We start from the raw sequence: 20,317 nt of genomic DNA, 5'->3' as shown, positions 1-20,317 counted from the left end.
AATCAATCATGTTAGACATAGAATGGTGATTTTTTTTTTTTTATATTTGCTCAGTGAACACTAGCAAATTCAGGAGTGAATCAGAAACATATTTGAACATAATGAGGCTATATCTGATAGTCTTATTCTGGGCAATCTCTGATCCAATTTCTAATATAATGTATCTTGTAATGAATATGGATTCTTCTAGAGAAAAAAGTGTATGTGATCACCTCATTCTTATTTCCAACTACCTCTGAGACCTAGGCCAAAACTTTGGTGGCTTAATGTTTTTAAAGTTTCATCAATGCTTATAAAATATATGACGTAAAATTCCACTGTTGAAGTCTTCTAATTGCTACATAGTATCTCTTAATTGTGCACATTTCCCTTTATTTTTATTGACTCAATCTTGACTTTGTTTATATGTTGATGAAGAGATGATTCAAGGTCTAGTGGTTGCACTACATTTCTAAACTCACACCTGTAATGTGCTTTGAGTGACTCATGAAATCTCCCTAGAAAAACTGTCATTTTGACAGGTTCTGGGTCTTTTGTGAGGTTACTTGTTCACAGAGCAAAATTATAGACTCCACAGAAAAATCAAAGCAGTGATATCTCAACCTAAAAGACCTCTCCTATAAATAGGTTAGTCCATTTCACATGGATATACTGAGATTTAAAATCTGGTAAATGAGTCTTAGGCTGTCAAAGTATGAAATGAGTTTGCCACATCACTTCTAATAAATAGTGTTGCTTCTGGCTTCATGGAAATATTATTTGCTACCTGCATTGATAACACAAAACATCAGTTCACCTTTTTTCAAAACAAATGTTCTGATATGTCTGTGACATCATCTGTACCATGAATCACACAATTAGTAGGGGTAGAATAATCATGATAATTATGACTGTTTTGTAGAGTTGATGACAACTTTGTGAATTTGAAAATCAAAAACATAAGGCATAGAAATATATAACAGGCTTTTTTGGGGTGGGGAGGGGGTAGTTCTCTATATGTCCCAAGAAAAAAAAGAACCTTTATAATTTTTTTCCTATTCAGTTAGGAAAACAATTGGTGCAATACTACTAACAAAGTGCAAATAACATACCATACAAATCTAGTGTGTTCAGTTGTCTATGACATGTTGCTGAGAACAAGGGTATAGGTGTCAGAAATCAGGGATTTCTCTTAGTCCTATAACTGTGATATTAAACATGTTAGCCTTTGTGATCAGTGTACTCTTATGTAAAACAAATATAATATCTAATAATTTTTTTGTATAGTTTTAGTACAAGCTTTACTGAAAAACATTAAAGTTCTAACATGGTACCTACTATAAGTATTGATTAAATTATACTAATTGTGACAACAGAATCTGGATATACACTATAAAATAAGAGAACAGACTTTCAAATATGATAAGGAAATACTAAGATAACTACTTAGAATTAAAAAAAAAATCTCAGTTCCAAAATTCAATTAATGTTTAGTGATTTCACCCTATATTCACACACACACAAACACACACACACACACACACACACACACACACACACACACACACACACACACACACACACACACAAGCCTGAGTACGCAGAAAACAAGAAGAAAGAAATGTTATGATTTTATAAATTAATGTTAGTAGGAAGGAATATTTTATTTATGCTCTTTTATAACATACCTTGTTGCTTTTCACAAGGTTTTTCTTTTTTTTTTAACTTGTATAATATCCATCAGCTATTCATCAGCTTGTCTTTTCATAACATGGCTGTTGTCTATAAAATGGTTTAAATTGTATGCAGAATAAACAGTTGTAATAATGAAGAAATGATTTTGTTATAACAACTAGATTATGAGGTTCCAGGTTAAAATTATATTTGAATAAAATTTTTCTCAAAAGTAGGGGCAACCAGATTAATTCCTTGTTACTAAATTTTCTAAGGAAAAATATGACTGCTTTAGTGCAAATGTAGTATGTCAGAGTTTCTAGTCCCAGAAAAAAATCAATTTTTTAATGATCATAATATTGTTTCTGTTTGAGTCCTATGTTTCCGTGTGAAATCATTAATAAGTTTTTATAATTCTTTTTAATATGGATTATTCTTCATCTTGTTAAAATACTTTATACTTATTTATTTATATTGTGCATATATGCTTACCCACCCAAATATGTGTTTGTAGAAGCAATTTATATGATGCAGGGAACATGGTCCATATGTGGAGATCAGTTCTTTACTTGACTTCCACCATATGAGTTCTGAGCATCCAACTAAAACCTTAATTTTTTATGATGTTAGCTATATGTAGGCAGGTTTTTGGAAATAAATGTTCATTTTACTGCATTCAAAGAGTCTTAAAAATGGCAATAGAGAAAACAAGGTTTTTTAATTGGGTCTTGTTCATTTTTGCCAGGTTTTGATAATATGTTTGCGAGATGATATGTTAGAGGAAAAAAATCACTCCTCAATAGACTCCTTCCGCAGAATTCAGATTTTGAAGGATGTCTGCCATGGTATATTTTGTACTCATGACCAAAATTATAAGAAATATTTAATCATTTCTAACTGAAGCCTACAAGGAATTTTAAAAAATCTAGAATTTTATTTCTAGTAAAATACTGGTATCTGAATTTGTATGCAGGTTGAAATAGGTGTTCATAATAGCAATCATCTTAAGATGCAAACCATGCATTTAATACATGGCCTGTATAGATATTACTTTTCATTTATCTTCACGAAGACTGCAAGAAATAATACATTACAGTCCTCCAATTTACAGGTAAATACAATAAGATTTATAGAGACTACAGGAACAATAATGATCACACCATTTGTTAGAATTCTAATATCAATTTATAATTTTAAACTATGATATTTTCACAAGAACTTTATGCTGATATCTGTTCTAATCAAAGTAATACAGGCCAGTTCTATCTGCTATGGTGTTAGAGCTCCTTGCTGTGGTTGAGACTCTGATAATGATATTGGTAATGGTTAATTTCTTCTTAGTGAACATCAATTATTTAGAAGAGATGGTTCAATTTAAATAAAAAATGTCATTTGTGATTGATTGTTGCCAAATACCTGATAATTTAAATTGATTCTCAAGGATATGCTCATCACACACACACACACACACACACACACACACACACACACACACACACACACACACACACTTATTTAAATATGTACAGTTACCCAACTGTAACTAAACTCTCTTAGATGGAAACCCCCTGTTACATTGGTTTTTGGACACTACATAATCACTGCAGATGATAATTAAATTATATATTCTTCATGCTTTATGTGAACCAAATTTCATACTGAGAATGATGAAAACATTGTCTTTTTCATATAATATTTTAAAAGTGACGTGTGTATTTACATTTATTTTGTCAACCACAAGCAAAATCAAAGAAATGATCTCCCTGTTTATATGGTGTTTTGATTTTCAGATATTGTGACATTTTGTGATAGTCTAAAGATCTTTGCATCCCAGCATGTTGTAAAGACACAAAAAGATTTATAACTTTATTAGGCTCTAGATTAAAACTATGAGAAACTAAGATGCAAACTCAGGCTATACATATTCTCAGAGGTCAGTCAGGCTCATAGGCATATTAGTGTAAGTCTGTTTTATGTATTCACAAATGCTTCCAAAAATTAGAAGCAAATTAAATATCTAAATGAAAATGAAAAGCCTTAATAAAGTTCAACAAGGCATGTTTATGAATGTACAATGTGCTTGTATGGAAAACCTTGTGGTGTTTCCCTGGGAGAAATAATAAAAAAAAGTCACAACCACATTGTTAGTCTCATTAACATGAATAAGCATGGAGATGGCTTGATCCCCACATGCTGCAAGTCTACTCTGACGTCTGCATTTTATCTTCTTGCAAAGCTATGCAATCTACAGTAGTCTGCCATGTTTGCACAGATGGCCTTTAAAAAGAGAATTAAACTGCTTGGCTTCTCCAAAGTGTTAAAATATTTAGGGAAAATTATGCCATATTTATTTTTTGAGACAAGGAAAATCCTTGTCATAATGTCAGAGGTAAAAGAAAGAAAGAATTACATTTTTGGCACTTTTTAAAACACACAAAAAAATGCCAAATAATATTTCTTCAATTCTTTTGTTGAATTTCAACACAAAATGGAAGTGTACTAGTCATGTACCAATCCAAATAGGGATTATAGCAAAGATATAATATAATGATAAATGCATGAGGAAGACTGCAATCATCACTTACATTGTTGGTCAAGGATTAGCCCTTACATTTGTTAAAGTTAAAAATATCTGTAACAATAGTAAGGGCAGCATGATTTGTAGATCAATGTGTTAATGACAATGGTATTGTGTAATGGCACAATTATATTGGGTAGATGATAAAAAGAAGGACAAAATTTATATATAAGAAAAGGACAATTACAAAAGATTTTTGTGCTAGATACGTTATGTGAAAATAAGACAGGGGCATAAGCAATGGTACTATATCTTTTCACGGTCAGTTCATTACATTTATATATCAGATGATTTGAAGGATATAAGATAAATACATTTAAAAGCCTATGTGGGTAAATACAGAATACTACTGAAAATGCATTAAAAGAAGCAATAAACACAATAAAAGCAAATTGTGAGTTTTGCCTTCACCAAAGAAAACATAATGTCACAATCTGAAATTATGAGAAAAGGTTTTCTGTACTATTCCAAAAGAAAAGAAGTAATGAAACAACATATTTTCTATCATCAGAATACAACACAACATAAGGATACAGGGAGTGTGCATGGGTGTGAGTGTGCTCTGTGTGTGTGTGTGTGTGTATGTGNTTGTGTGTGTGTATGTATGTGTATGTGTTTGTATGTGTGTATGTGTATGTGTATATGTGTTTGTGTATATGTGTATGTGTGTGTATGTGTTTGTGTGTGTGTATGTGTGTGTATGTGTTTGTGTTTGTGTATGTGTGTGTATGTGTTTATGTGTGCTTGTGTGTGTGTCTGTGTGTGAGTGTGCTGTGTGTGTGAGAGTGTGCTGTGTGTGTGTGTGTGTGTGTGTGTGTGTGTGCGCGCGCGCGCGCGCGCGCGCATGTAGGCCAGAAGTCTATTTTTGATGCCTTTCTCAATCACTCTTCCACTTGAACTGGGACTTGCTGACTTGGCCCGATGGCTGGCTAGCAGGTATCCAGGGTTTTCTCCTCTCCACTCTTCCATCTCCTGAGATACAGATGCTGTACTTGGTACTTGGATTCAGGTACTCCTGCCTGACCTCAAGGAAGTCAGACATTTTGTATCTTAGAGTCCTTAATCTACAAAATCTGAGAATCTGAATTCTGTCTTTGAATTTTCATGTGACTAAGGAGAGGCATGTATTTTCCAAAACACAGAAAAGTGTTTTAGCAATACCCTATGCTTATATTTATCACTCTTTCTGATGGAAGGAAATCTGAGGAAAAACTGAGCTATGTTTAAAAATAGTCACTCTTCTTAGACTCACTGAATGGCTTCCATTCTTCAGTATAGCTTTAGACTACAGTACCAGTGATACAGCTATTTCTTACATACAGTAGAATGAAGGAAAAGGATAGGTGTGTGTGTGTGTGTGTGTGTGTGTGTGTGTATCTGTGTGTGTGCACGAACACACACATGACAGCATTTATAAGGATATTTTGTCTTCATATTTTCATGAGAAAGAAGCTATTAGTTCTGTCTTATGAACCTAATAAAGATTGTTAAATTTTCATTTTAGCGTTGCAAACTTAGCAAGTACACTATTTTCTATGTGTTTTTATAATTAATGATAGCACTATTATCTTCTTGTATAATTGGTACATTTGTCAGAAAGTTCTCACTGCTTGACTGATATGCTCAATTCTTTCCCCTGCTGTGTCCTCACAGTTTTAATGCTCAAAATACAGAGACTTTAGGGTTTTTGCTTATTTGTTTTGTTTTGTTTTTGTTTTTGCTGTTGTCTTTCATTGGTGTCTATTTATAGGCAAAAACAAAGGAATCTCAATGTAGAAATGAGATTTCATATACATGGTTAGAAGGTGTTCTGTCAAAAGAACTACTTAATCCTTGGTACTATTTATTCAGGTACACAGTGCTCATGCAGCATTGCCCTGTGTTACAGATAAATCTCATTTATCTTGCTGAATACTCAAAATAACAAAAAGAATGCCTCAGCTTCCTTGCACCAGTTCAATATTTATGTAGATGTTACATTCGAGCCCTAGAGACTTTCTGTGATCATTAGCCAATCAGAATATTGTGCTATGATAGATTTAACATATGCAAGGGAATGAAGGTCATATCATTATCACCATCACCATCATCACCATCTCCCCTTTATCTTGCCTCCTATTCCTCTTCTCCTTCTTTTTCTCCTTCTACTTCTAACCCTACAAAGTTGCAGTGGCAATGATCTGTTTAGGTTGAGTTTGTGATAATTACAGTCATTTCATGGTTCAGGTTTTGCTTTAGGAGATGCGGGTATTATGCAAACAGCTCTTGGGAATTTCTTCTCTCAAGTCCTCAGGAGGAAGTCTGATGCTTAGCTAAAACACTGAAGTGGGAATGATGGCCACTCAAGAAGCTTTCAAACCAGGCCATATGTATGAGTTTTAAACAACAACAACAACAACAAAATGCATACAGGTAACATTATATGGACTGAACAAATTGTATGTATGTAATTAGGAATATATGTGTATGCACACACACACACACACACACACACACACACACACACACACACAAAGAAAAAAGAAAGAGTCTTTGCATTATTTTGAGCTAGAGCAGAGGAATGGCAGGAGGCACATTGGAGTGGTGAGAAGGAGAAAAGTAAAAATAGAAATAATGTAATTTTGCTATAATAAAAATATGCATTATTGAGGGTAGATATATTTGCACACACATGGGTATCAAACATGAGCCACTGCACATGTGTAGAAGTCAGAGGATAATTCATGGGAGACAGTTTTCTACTTCCAGTGTGGGATCTATAGATTGAACTGAAATAATCAGTCTTGCACAATAAGCATTTTGACCTGCTGGAACTGAGATTCACCTCCTAATTCCTGTTGTAAGAGCCCTCCCTGGAAGCCGACTCTCCTCTTGCAGGGAGGGTGTCCAGGGGTCTGGGTCTCAGCTCTGTCTCTTGGCTGAGGATGAAGGTCTGAAGGGACCCTGTCCAAGAAGTTCTGTTGCTTGTGTTGCCCATGTGCTCTCCTGTGTAGATTGGTCTCAGTAATCCCAATATTCTGTGTGTGCTAGGGCCTGCATTTGTCAGTTGACCCTGTTGCTGCTAGCATAAGACCCTCTGGGTTTTTTGGAACTGATGTTGCATTCCACTCACCAGGGATCTTGAGATCCCTGGTGTGTTAGGGTGGCTGCAGCATGGAGAGTCCTCTGGGGACCTTGGGACCCTCCACCAAGATCATGCTGAAGATCGATTTTTGTTTTTTATTTGGCATCTATATTTTCTTTCTGACCTTTCGTTTACATTGCCTGCATAATGACAACTGATGTAAGCTTTACACTGTTACAACTGGAAGGGCCCTTCCCACCTGCTGAAGTTCACATTTCAGTAAAAGTTCAGACACTAGGAGAAAAAAAGGGTCACGTGGACTGTTTGGTTGTGGATCTTCATATAGAATTCTAGTAGCTCACTGACTTTCTTACTTTTCCTCTGTATCAATCCCCAACTCACAGTGCAACATTTGAAGAGAGCCCAACAAGCCGGGCATGGGGACTTGCATACTTTTGGTTGATGACTTCAGGTATTTAATGTCACATATAACAATATAAATGTTTGTGACTGTGCAGATGACATCTTATAAACAGTCCTTAGTGTTTCCCTAGAATCACCCCTGAAAAGCAAGTGACTCTTTGTGAATACACAGACACTGTTGCTATGCAATATACAGGAACATGCCATTCTCACTGTTAAAAATACCACGTTCAATAGCAGAATTATACTTGCTATTTATAATGGCACAGTGATTCTTTCAACTTGACTGTGTGATGTCTCTCATTTCTGCTGATCTATCCTGTCCTCTTTTTCTATTTTAGGTTTGTGTGCTAGAGAGGCAAATATTTGATTTCCTTGGATATCAGTGGGCACCTATCCTGGCAAATTTTGTACATATAATCATCGTCATCCTTGGTTTGTTTGGAACTATTCAATATAGACCTCGTTACGTAACAGGAGTAAGTATCCTTCCTGCATTTATTTTACTGAACTGGAGAAAGATGTGCAAGCTACAGAATACCTACAAACTAACTATATCTCCATTTTAAGGATAGCATAATCATGTGATCATTTTCACAGTTTCAGACTACATCAGTAGTAATTAAGCTTGATAATGATTATAGCCATGTTGTATATTCATTAATTGCACATTGGGCAAATGTTTTCTTATAATCATAAATAGAACCATGATCCTATGATTCTAAATTACCAAGTTGTGTCCTCTGAATTAAAAAAATATAGTAAGATTGTTTTCTCAATTTAAATAATTTTATTTCAAAAATTAAATATGCATAGCTTAAAGTCACTGCAAACAAATATACTACTGATGTGAAAATTTCAGTGCACTTTTGGGATGGTAACTGAATTTGTTGGATGCAAGACTATTCTGGAACATTGTCTCTGTGTTTCCCATAATTCTCATTTTATCTCAGAGGAATATTTTTCATTCCAATTCAGTTAAACTTGCTTCACATAAAAGTGAAATTCAAGTGTTTCACTTGTTATGGGAATCCTCCATTGCTTTCATTGTCTCCCTGTTGAAGAGCCCAAGCATGGAGAGACTGGCTACAGATAATTGCAGCTGCCAAGAGTTCATGAATTCAGTGATTGTATCAATCCCAGAAAACAATTTTTACAACACTTTTTCCCCATCCCCTCCTCTTACATTCATTTTTCTCCCTCATGTGTTTCTTGGTCTAGGAATAGTTAACATCAATATCCTGTTTAGGACTGAGTACTTCACAGCCATTTACTCTCAGGAGTTAATAAATTTTTAATTCCTGTGTTAACTTCTGCATACTGCAAACACAAGCTTCTCTGACCAAGGCTGAGAGCATTGCCCATCTATGGAAACACATAATTATTAGGAGGCATGTTAACAACAAATACTTTTAGCAAAGCAATACTAGCACTATTCCTCCTGGTATCTATGAGTGGCCGAGGAAGCAGCATTTGACCAGGTTTACAAAATTAGGAGAGCATCACCTCATGTGTAGTGTGACTCATATTCAGAGAGAAAGCTTGTGTAACTATGCCATCCTTGTACCAGTGAGCAGAACCATCTGCCAATTCAGCATTGAAACATGCCAAGCCTACATCTGCTAAGTCTATGTTGATTCTCCTCTTCCAGAAGCCAGTATTGTATTCTCTAGCACAATGAATACTCAGTAGGAAAGAGATCACTTAGTTTATTTTTTGTGTCCTATAGCCAAAGTAAATGGTATCTTCCTAAATATGGTCTTATGGGCAATTTGTGGTGGGCAACCAACAGCAATGGCTATAGCCTGTATATTTTAGGTTGTGTCTGGTGTCTCCATGATCAATGACTGATAGGACTAACATTTAGCATTGGGATTTGTGTTTAATAACTGTTGGCTTTTAGGAGCAACAAAATTCACTCAACTATACTCAAGTATAGCTTCATTAAATGATCACATTTTTTGGAAGAACAAAATACCTGTAATGATGTTGCCTCCCTTAAAAAAAATGTGTGCACTTCTTGAGGATATTTTGAGAAGCTATTATTCTGTGTTCAAGTATTTTCTTGCTTTTATAAAACAGTTACAAAGACAAATTAGCAAAACAAAGGTTTCTAGAAGAGAACTTAAAAATAGCCAAAACATTGAAAATATGTGCTTCCTGTGTTTCACAATCAGTATAGATTAGTGGTAAAACATCTTGAAAAAGAATCAAGTTAACAATATAAATAATAACATGAAGCCATTTTGAAAATAAGTATTTTCTCCCATAGACCTAGGAGAAGGATAGAAAATACATGTTTAATGAGTTTGGCCTGTGGTGCTAAATAAGTATACTAATGCAACATTGTTAATGCAGTTTATTCTCAAAGAAATATGTACTTCAGTGCTAATGTGAAACACTCATATTAGTGACTAAGAATTTTAGAATGTGTTACTCATAATTATTACATTTTAAAAACTTAAATGCTTATTTTAAAATCACATTGTATTTTTACAATGAAGTTTTTAAAATCTATGTATGTGTAGCTAATAACTATTCTTTAAAGTAAAACATAATTTTTATAAATTTTTAAAGCAGCTCATAAAATTAGGTTTAGAGTAAACCAAAACTATTTTTTTACCCTCTTCAAATCTCTTTCTATATTCTATGGGTTTTTTGTTTGTTTGTTTGGGTTTTTTGTTATTGTTGTTTGTGTTGTTTTGTTTTTGTTGTTTTAGTGACAGGGTTTCTCTTTGTAGCCCTGACTGTCCTGGAACTCACTCTGTAGACCAGGCTGGCCTCAAATTCAGAAATCCACCTGCCTCTGCCTCCCAAGTGCTGGGATTAAAGGCGTGTGCCATCACTGCCCATCTTCTCTTTCTATATTCTAAGTTTGGAATTCTGTATGCTTGTTGGATGGTATTTTTCACCCATGTAGGTTTATATTGTGTCTTACACTCTAAAGTCAATACAAGCCTCAGCTTTATGATTGATTATTCTATCTCAATCTAAGAATTGGCATTACAGGCATATGCCATCATTATACAATACCTAATAAAGACCTAAATGCCCACCGACATTTTAATATTGATCAACTTGAATTATAATTTGTTTTTGGCTTTCTCATTTCTAATTAATTCTGTTTATTTTAAATATACATTAAATAATTTTCATTGCATTTATTGATAGATATTCCTTCTACTTTTGATTTGAAAAGAAAGCTTGTAACATACATGTCCAATGTAGAGTTGGTCAATTGTTGCACTAATGTCTCCTTATTAATTACTAACCACTGCAGAAGATGCTTTTCTGATGAAAATTAAGAGCTACAGTAGTCTCTGAGTATAAAGATAGATAGTTAGAAGACAGAGTATAAAATAGATAGTTAAAGGACAGAATGATATTATGCATATTTAACAGCATAATTGTTCTTCCCTAGTGCCCATGACCTCCCTAGCCATAGCTCTTGGTTCAGTTAAAAGTTAATATAAGATGGAAGTGGGAAAGAGCCTTGAACTCATTGGCACAGGGTGAAATTTCATAAACAGAACTCCAGTGCCTCATGCTATAAGATCAAGATTTGATAAATGGGACCTCATGAAACTGGAAAGCTTCTGTAAGGCAAAGGACATAGTCACCAAGATAAATTGGCAACCTACATATTGGAGGAAAAAAATCCTTCACTAGCATAACATCTGATAGAAGGCAAATATCCAAAATATATAATGAACTCAAGAAGTCAATCACAAAAACAAAACAAAACAACAACAACAAAAAAAAAAAACAGTCAAAAAACAATCAAAAAATGGGGTATAGAACTAAACTGGGAATTCACAACAGAAGAATCTCAAATGGATGAGAAGCACCTAAAGAAATGGTCAGAATCCTTAGTGATCAGAGAAATTCAAATCAAAACGACCCTGAGATTCCACCTTACACCAATAAGAATGGCTAACTAAAATCAAAACCTCAGGTGACAACACATGTTGGAGAGGATGTAGAGAAAAAAAGAACACTCCTCCATTGCTGGTGTGATTGTAAACTGGTACAATCGCTCTGGAAATCAATCTGGAGGTTCCTCAGAAAATTGGAAATAGATCTACCTGAAGACCCAGCAATACCACTCTTAGGAGTATACCCAAAAGATGCCCCACCATGCCACAGGGTCACATGTTCTACTATGTGCATATCGACCTTATTTGTGATAGCCATAAGCTGGAAACCACCTAAATGTCCTAGGACAGAAGAATGGATATAGAAAATGTGGTTAATTTCCACAACAGAATACTACTCAGCTATTAAGAATGAGGACATCCTGAGTTTTGCAGGCAAATGGATGGAACTTGAAAAATATCATCCTGAACAAGGTAACTCAGAGCCAAAATGACATGCATGGTATGTACTCAATAATATGGGGATATTAGCCATAAAAAGTATAGAATACCCAAGATACAGTCCACAGAACTCAAAAAGGTCAACAAGCTGAAGTGCTCAAGTGAGGATGCTTCAGTCCCTCTTGGGAGAGAGTAGAAAGCAATCACAAGGGGGCGATGGAGAAAGGTACCTGGGAGGGAACATGGAGAGGGTGGGAGAGTAGAAGGGGGATAAGGGAGTCTGATCTGGTATTGGCTGACAGAAAAGGACTGAAGCCCTAAGGACCAGCAGAAAGAATGTCAATAGGAACCTCAGGAGATAGAATGTTTTGGGAACTCTGCAGTATGCACCAGAGACCTGGGAGGTACATTAGATGAAATGCATGACAGCAGGGAGGGGGAACTTATACAGCCCACCTCCAGGAGGAAGACAGGGCAATAAATGAGGGAGAGGGTGGCAATACCACAGTCACATCTCTGACCAATTATTGTTCCTGTCTGAAATAATTACAGGGATGGAACTGGAGAGGAGCTTGAGGAAAAGAAGGTCCAGAGATAGGCACAAAGTGGGATCCAGCTCAGTGGGAGATCCCAAGGTCTGACACTATTACTGAGGCAATGATGTACTCACAAAAAGGGACCTAGCATGATCAAACTCTGAAATACTCAACAAGCAGTCAAATCCAAAAGCAACAAGAGCCAGATGCAGATATTTGCACTCAGTCAATGGACAGACACTGCTGACCCCTGTGGCTGAATTAGGGAAAGGCTGAAAGAAGCTGAGGAGGACGGTGACTGGGTAGATGGACCAGCAGTCTCAATTAATCTGGACCCTTGAGATCTCTCAAGTACTGGACCACCAAACAGGCAGCATACACCAGCTGATATGAGGCCCCCAACACACATACAGCAGATGGCTGCTGGGTCTGTGCTCAGTCATAGATGATGCAAGTTACCCTAAAGAGACTGGAGGCCCCAGGGAGTTTAGAGGTCAGGTGGGTTGGGGTGGGGACATCCACGTGGAGACAGGGGTTGGAGAGGAGGTATGGGATGTGGAACAGTCAGAGGGTGGACAGGGTGTGGGGGCATAAAATGTGGAGAGTCAAAAGTAAATTAATTTTAAAAAAATTTTAAAAAAGAAATGGTTTATGTTGAAGACCTTAAATCAAATCAGAACATAGCTGGTTGCCATCGTAGCACACTCCTGGTATTGCACAGATGTCTAAATCTTGCCTGGCTTGGCTGTCACATATCTTGTAGCATTCACAGCTACTAAGTTTGTAGATGGCTTTTCTTCCTCAGCAGCCTGATTATCACCTTCCGACACTATGAAAACTACCCCATAAGAGTAAAAAAGAAGATTCACGGTTAATGTCAGCTTGATCCCATATCCTGTGACCAAAGCATTTGTTTTCTTCAGCAATAAGGTCTTACCAGACTCTTAGTGTGCAAGCAAAAGCAAAGGTAGAGTCCAGTATTCTTTTATGGGACTCTAAGATCCATTTGACTGGGGACTAAACTCAGGTCCTCAGTCATAGAGACTAGTTTCATCCACTGAACCATTTTCATGGCTTCTAAAAGCATTTCTATTAATATATTTGATGTATTATTTGCACTAAACATATAAGAGTATCTCACTTCATCCTTTAAATTTAGTTAGTGTATGCCAGAAATCTTAATATATTTAACTAATAAATATCCACTTACTCTATATACATTGTAATGTTAGGTATGTCTTGGAGCTAGATAATCTTGTAAATTGTAATCTTGAAGGCCAGATAATCTTGTAATTATACCAAAAACTTTGAGTAAAATATACAACTCAGAATTAACTGCAGCAAATACTCAGGCTCTATCTTCATGGGGCAATGGTTTATTGGCTTGTAGAAAACAAACATGACTTTGTTTGTTGGCTTTGTAGAAAACAAACATAGCAGTGTTTTGTAGCTCACTAGCTACCTGTGTAGAGGTGTGTTGCTTTGATTTGGGGGTGTGCATTGATTATGTGGGCAAGAAAAGTCATATATGCCTCCTTGTTTCCTGGTATCATTCAAAACATGACTGTTTGACAGTATGTCCTATCAGAGTTAATGGATCTCCAGTTAACCCATACTCTATAATCTAAGTCTATAGTACTTTTTAATAGAACATTAGTTAAACATAATGATACTCAGTATTTACATAAAGCACTGTTAAGAATGTGCTATTTACAGACAATTGCTTAAAGGAGAGAAGGGGTTCATATTTTCTGTCAGAAACCCCATGTAACAAACCATTATTAAACTTTCATATATGTTCTATGTACTGCAGTAGTTTGATAAATTTTAAGAATCTTGAATAGAGGTTACAATCTGCTACTAACCTCCAGTGAATAACTGTATAATAACATATTTGTGTTATTCATTATGAACCATGAGGGTCTCTGAAAGTATTGATATAAAGGAGATGAATAAGAAAATTTTACCTCGTGGTTAAATGCTGAAAACGGCCATGTTTTGTTTTGTTTTGCTTTATTTATTTGTTTTTGCACTTTAGGGGGATATTTTTTGTGTACTGATTTGTTCTTGGGTCAAATCAATTATATTTTATTTGCTAAGATAGGAACCCTTATTTCCTACCTGTATGTAGCAGGATACAAGCAAAGACACTAGCAGACACTCTAGTAAATGTATTTTGAAAGATTTTTACCCATTAAGTTGATGAAGAGAAACATCTTTCCTTTGAGGGTAGCACATGGAACTTTGTTGTATTGAAATTGCCAGGATTTCTGTTCTTATTTAAAAGAATAGGGGTTACGTAAACACAGTGTTACCAGAAGTCATCATTCAATCTGATACTGCAAGTGACAAAGGGATGACTCATACTCTAGGAGAGATAGAATAAAATGACATGTCATTCATCATGCTACTCAGGAAGATATGCTTTTTAAACCACATGAATTGTTGATTTTTAGAATTTTGTAATTAATATTTTTGGATTATTATAACTATAAGTAATGTAAATGAATGGTAGTGAAACCCAGATACGTAAGGACACAGTAATATTAGGGTTGCATTTTTAACTCACCAAGATTTTCATAACAAGTTTTAAACCTTGTATTATTCTATTCTGATTTTTAAAAAGCACTCATATGTCTGAAGATAGAACTCATTGGTTGCACACATTTTACAAAGATTGAGGTCTTGCCTAGCTCTCAAGTGTCAAATATTCATGCACACACACCTGTGCCAATTTATTCTCTTATTGTGCACACATTGCTATATTGCCTTCCAGGCTCCATGGATTCTGCACTGGAAAGATCAAAGTCTAGGCGCAATTGAGAGTGAGATAATATATAGACAACAAATATACACTCATAAGCATCATCATGATTATCATTATCATCAAAACTGTTGCTGTCCACGGGATGTAATGAAATGATATAAAACAGTTAAATATTGATATATTCCTATGTCTTATGTTTTTATTGTTAAATTATTTTAGCCAAACCTTTGGTTCATCTGGAATGTGTCTTTACAATTTCATTCTCTATGTGGTACCAAAACTATTTTCTTTGCCCTATGTGTGCTAGGATTTCTTCTGACTTGATTCCATTCAAATCTTGCACAGAAAACCACAGTGGCTGTAATTTCATTGGTGAAATGAACATGTCATGTACAACAGACATCATTTCACAATCTCTCTCCAGTCTCTGGTTTCACATTCTTTCCACCTCCTCTCCTTCTTTAGACCCAAGCACCCGGATTCTTATTCTTGGCACTTGGACTTGTTAGGCATTTCTCCATTGACACCGCCCATTACAGTAAGAAGGGTCTCTGATCTAAGATTTCAGCACAACAGGACTATAGATATAAAAGACAACTATTTAGAAGGTAGGGTCTCAAACATTTCTAAGGAGCCATCTGCACTGGAAAGTCTCTGAAGTAGGAAAAAATCCTTTATCTCTGGATGTGCAAATTTGTAGGTTTCTGATATTCAAAGAGCCTTTCACCTATGCATATATAGCTAGCAATAGCTGGACTGTCTTTTTAAAAAAGACATGAGGTTTGGAAATGGACATATTAGAGATACAGGAAGAATGTGTGGGAGTGATGAGGATAAATATGATTATATTTCATTGTATGCATTCTCAGAAATTAACATTTGAAACTATTTCATTTATATTTATATGTGTTGCATATTATAATATATATTTACTAAACCCTTCCAACTTTATGAACGAATACATAAGAAAATGCAAATCCTAGTAACAAGCCTGAGAAATACAAGTGAATGTTGAATGTATCTAAGTAAAAAAAGCAACACGAGAAAGCATAACAATGAAATGAATACATTCTTAAATCCCTTAAAGTTAGAGAGCACTTAATTATCATTTAAAAATACATGCCCCTACTTCACAAAGCACTTATATATTACATTTTTATTCTAAATCTCCTATCATGCATGCCATTTTATTGAACTATTTGCTTATCACTATATTCTGAACTTTAATTTTATATTCCCTGGATGTTCTTTCATTGCCTTTTGGCCCCTTTAGCCAAATAATTTTATTTACTAAACTATTTCTACTTACTGGGTTTTCTTATTTACTCTGCATTCTATAGGCTCTTTCTGCACTCTCTTCTAATCAATTCATTGTTGAATATTCTTTTATTCAACATTTAGGAAATTTGGATGGATTTTCCTTTACAAATTTATATGTAGCACTAAAAGTTCTTTTATATGAGCATCTGTTAGTGCCACCATTTATTATTCCATCATTTTATTATGTGAACAGAGTTACCCTAGTAGTTCTGGCTTGCTTCAAACTGGATATGTAGCTGAGGCTAGCCTAAACTCCTAATCCTCTCACGTCTGACAAATATTACAGCTTTCCTGTTTTGTTGGTTCCCAGAAAAATGTTCTTAGTTTTTTAATGGGTATTTTTTAAAGAAATAAAACCCCTCAGAATATTATTTAATATTATGTTCATAGATATGTTGTATTCATTATCTTATCCAAGAAAATGTAGCCAGCAAGATTTTCTGTTAAACCCCTCAGATTAAACATAAAGAGTTCAGTACTTTGTTTTCTATTGTATCATTGCTATTAATACCTAGTAAACTGTCCTGACCATATTTTCATATTCACCTTTACTTATTTAGAATCGTATTTTATTGGCAACATTTAATTTTACGTTTGTTTCATTATGCTATAATTTGTATGTGTTATTCTACTAATGTTTCCTGGTCCTCACCCACCTTTCCTTAACTAGTAGTACTTAGTTTATACAATGTTACTTTCTAAATAGTTATCTTTTACTTTTAGTAAATTACTTTTTCTGAATTGAAATTGGTATGTTGTCTTCATCTTTCAAGTCCTTCCAATTATGGATTCATCAGAAAGGAAAACTTGATGATTTATATTGTGGCCTGAAATAGTTCAAATTCTAAACAGTTAGAAATTAAAATACTTCCTAGAATCATCTAAACACCTACTTAGTACCAAGTGTTTCATAAACCACAGCTATTTAATGATTTTACTATTTTCTATACAGCAATTTGTTTATTCATATGTCCACTATCTTTTTGCCTTATACTGACAACAATCTTTGTCAACCCCTCTATTTTCTAGAGCTTTTATTTACTTTTGTTGGCATAAAATTCCTTGTCGTGTACTATTTCTCTCTTTAGAATCTGCACTGGTCTGTTTTACATATTCATTCTGTCTTTTGTATGAGAAAAGTGACTGTATATGAGATCAAAGGCATCTACCTCCTAATTAGCTCTCCTAACTGAACAAATCAGCAAGAGACAGTTTATAATATAAACAATGCTTTCAGAATATTTTAAATTTGTTTTATATGGCAATAGAGCTGACAAATGCATAATGAAAAATTTTAAATCGTCTTATTTTGGATTTTTCTAACATGTTTTATGTACAACTAAAGCTTACTTTAAAGATTAACTCCATTGAGGGATTTCACCTCCAAATTATTTGATTCTATTTTTTATTATTGAATTTCATTGTATAAAGCTGACACTAAAGGAAGAAATCCGTTGAGCCTACTTCAAAACTTCTCTTGGGTAATAGTATTTTACTATGTAGTCCAAAAATGAAACTTTCTGTCACAGAATGCTGTGAAGTTTACCTTTCAGATGCTGTGGGAATCATTTCAGTTACAGGATGCATTCTGATTGCCCAACTGTCTTCTCAATGAAATAGTTGTCACTTTGCTGGGTCATATTGTGCTGCATCTGCAGACATCTTGTCAGTAGTTTTGGAGAGTCTGACTCATCTGGGAACTCTGAGCACAAGAACATGTTATCTATGTTTTACAGTTAAACCTCTGCTTGACTAGACCTGTCATTTACTTGAATATGATGAAGTCAATTGCCTACCTTTTTTCTTTTAGAGGTACCAGTTGTGTTTAAGGAATTTTTAAAGATGTAAGTTTACATGTATTTAAGCATGATTTGTACAGCATTTATATTTTTAGAGATGCCATACAGTAAGAAACTGATAAGTGTATGCTTGATGGATTTTGTGGGAGAAGCTGCAGTTTCTAAATTATCTCCTTTTGAACCTATGAAATTGGGACTTAGAGAAATCTTAATTGCTCATCACTGTTTTGCAAAATTGCTAATTGATGGTAGGGTTAGAGTTTGCATGGACATCTAACCTTATATTATCAGAGGAACTGGTGACTAAACATTTAAAGTTGGCATTTTACTATGTTATCTAAAGCCTTTGGTTTTTCTCCACTTTTAGCGTTGTATTCTGAATGTCTTGACAGCTTTTAACTAAGGATAAGAAAGGTCCTCAGCAGCCCAACAAATGTGTACTATAAGCATGAGCTGCTTGGATTCAGAGGCGATAGCCAGGTGGACTACAGACAACAGCAAAGTCCTAAAGAGCATGAAAAGGTTCCATCATGTAGGTCAACTTCTTTTCAACGGCACAAAGTTAGCTATAGCCATGTTGGTGGGATGGATGTCCCAATAACCCTCCATAAACCAGTTTCTCTCTTTCTGGGGCAGGGGCCATTTATGGGTCTACCTTGTACAGTTTGCCCTCTGTGGAGTTAGCTCCAACTATTAAGCTTAGCCCAGTGTAAAGGCGCTTCAAGACCGTGTTCTGACCTTCTATGTCCTATGAAGCTTAGGCTCCATGCTGGGATTTTATTTGATGCTGAAGATCTGAAATCTTTTTCTCTGGTTTGGAAAGAAATATATATTAGCCCTCTATCAGATGTGGGGTGAGTGAAGATTGCTCCCAATCTACAGGTTGCTGATTTGTTTTATTAGTTATGTCTTTTGCTTTAAAGAAGCTTTCCAATTTCATGAGGTCCCATTTGTCAATTCTTGATCTAGAATTTTAAAAAAGTATTTTAATTAGGCATACATAATACAGCTTCAACATTATGAAACTGAAACTGTATATGAATAAAACCTTAACACATATTTGTATTTTATACTATAATACTTAATTAAGATATAATGGTAACTGCTTTGTAAGAATACGGAAGCATGCATGACCTATACAATTATTTTATTATTGTTAGTCAACATTTATATTAGCCTATCTACATTTTATCTATCTTGTTTAATACTTGTATGTTTATGACACACAGTTAATTTGAAAGTTTCATTTAAATGAATTATATAATCTAAGAAACTACACAAAAGTACACATTTTGATGTAATTGCATGACAATTTTGACAGTAATAAAAATAAAAGGTTTTGGACATCCTATTACTATTTGTTCCTCTGTGGTGACACTCATCAAAACTCTTCCCTAATCCTCTCTGGACCATAATCACAGGACCCATAGTTAGTGCAATGTTTCAGCTCAGTTAAGCTTTATTTGTACACATTTCTTGTTTTGCTTTGGAAATTATAAGTATGTATATTTCTTTGTAAATTTAGAAGAGTAAGAATATATCAATCTGTATATTTAGGAAATTCATATTAAAACTCCCTTTTAAAAACAGAAAATCAAAATTTCCTCTCAAATAATAGTGTTCATATTGATTCATATTTGTCTCCATAGACTCATTTTACTCAGGAATCTTTTAGACTTTAAAGTTTTTTCAAAATCTAGCATGGTTTTAGTATTTTTATACACAAGGGCAAATTGACTTCGAACCCCTCGTTCTATTACCAATAATAGGGAATTTTTCACAACACCAACTAAGCCTTTCAATGTACTTTTTAAGTTCTTTGCAAGGCTTAGAGTGTGTGAACTGGGAAAGCTTATATTTA

The 20,317-nt window shown here is 34.7% G+C and overlaps 1 protein-coding gene across 3 annotated transcripts in view; it reads left to right on the top strand.

The window, feature by feature from the left end:
- Nkain2 (sodium/potassium transporting ATPase interacting 2) overlaps nt 1–20,317 on the top strand; it is a 1,076,406-nt gene that overhangs the window by 456,944 nt on the left and 599,145 nt on the right. For all 3 annotated transcript variants that reach the window (XR_003842690.1, XM_021221051.2, XM_021221052.2), the window contains exon 2: nt 8,060–8,197. Coding sequence is in view for 2 of the 3 variants with exons in the window: in XM_021221051.2 (XP_021076710.1) it covers nt 8,060–8,197 (138 nt within the window). In the remaining variant the exon portion in view is untranslated. The remainder of the gene's footprint in view (nt 1–8,059; nt 8,198–20,317) is intronic.

This window comes from Mus pahari, chromosome 21, assembly GCF_900095145.1.
Source record: "Mus pahari chromosome 21, PAHARI_EIJ_v1.1, whole genome shotgun sequence".
NCBI classification, from domain to species: domain Eukaryota; kingdom Metazoa; phylum Chordata; class Mammalia; order Rodentia; family Muridae; genus Mus; species Mus pahari.
This window is presented reverse-complemented; position numbering and strand designations above follow the sequence as displayed.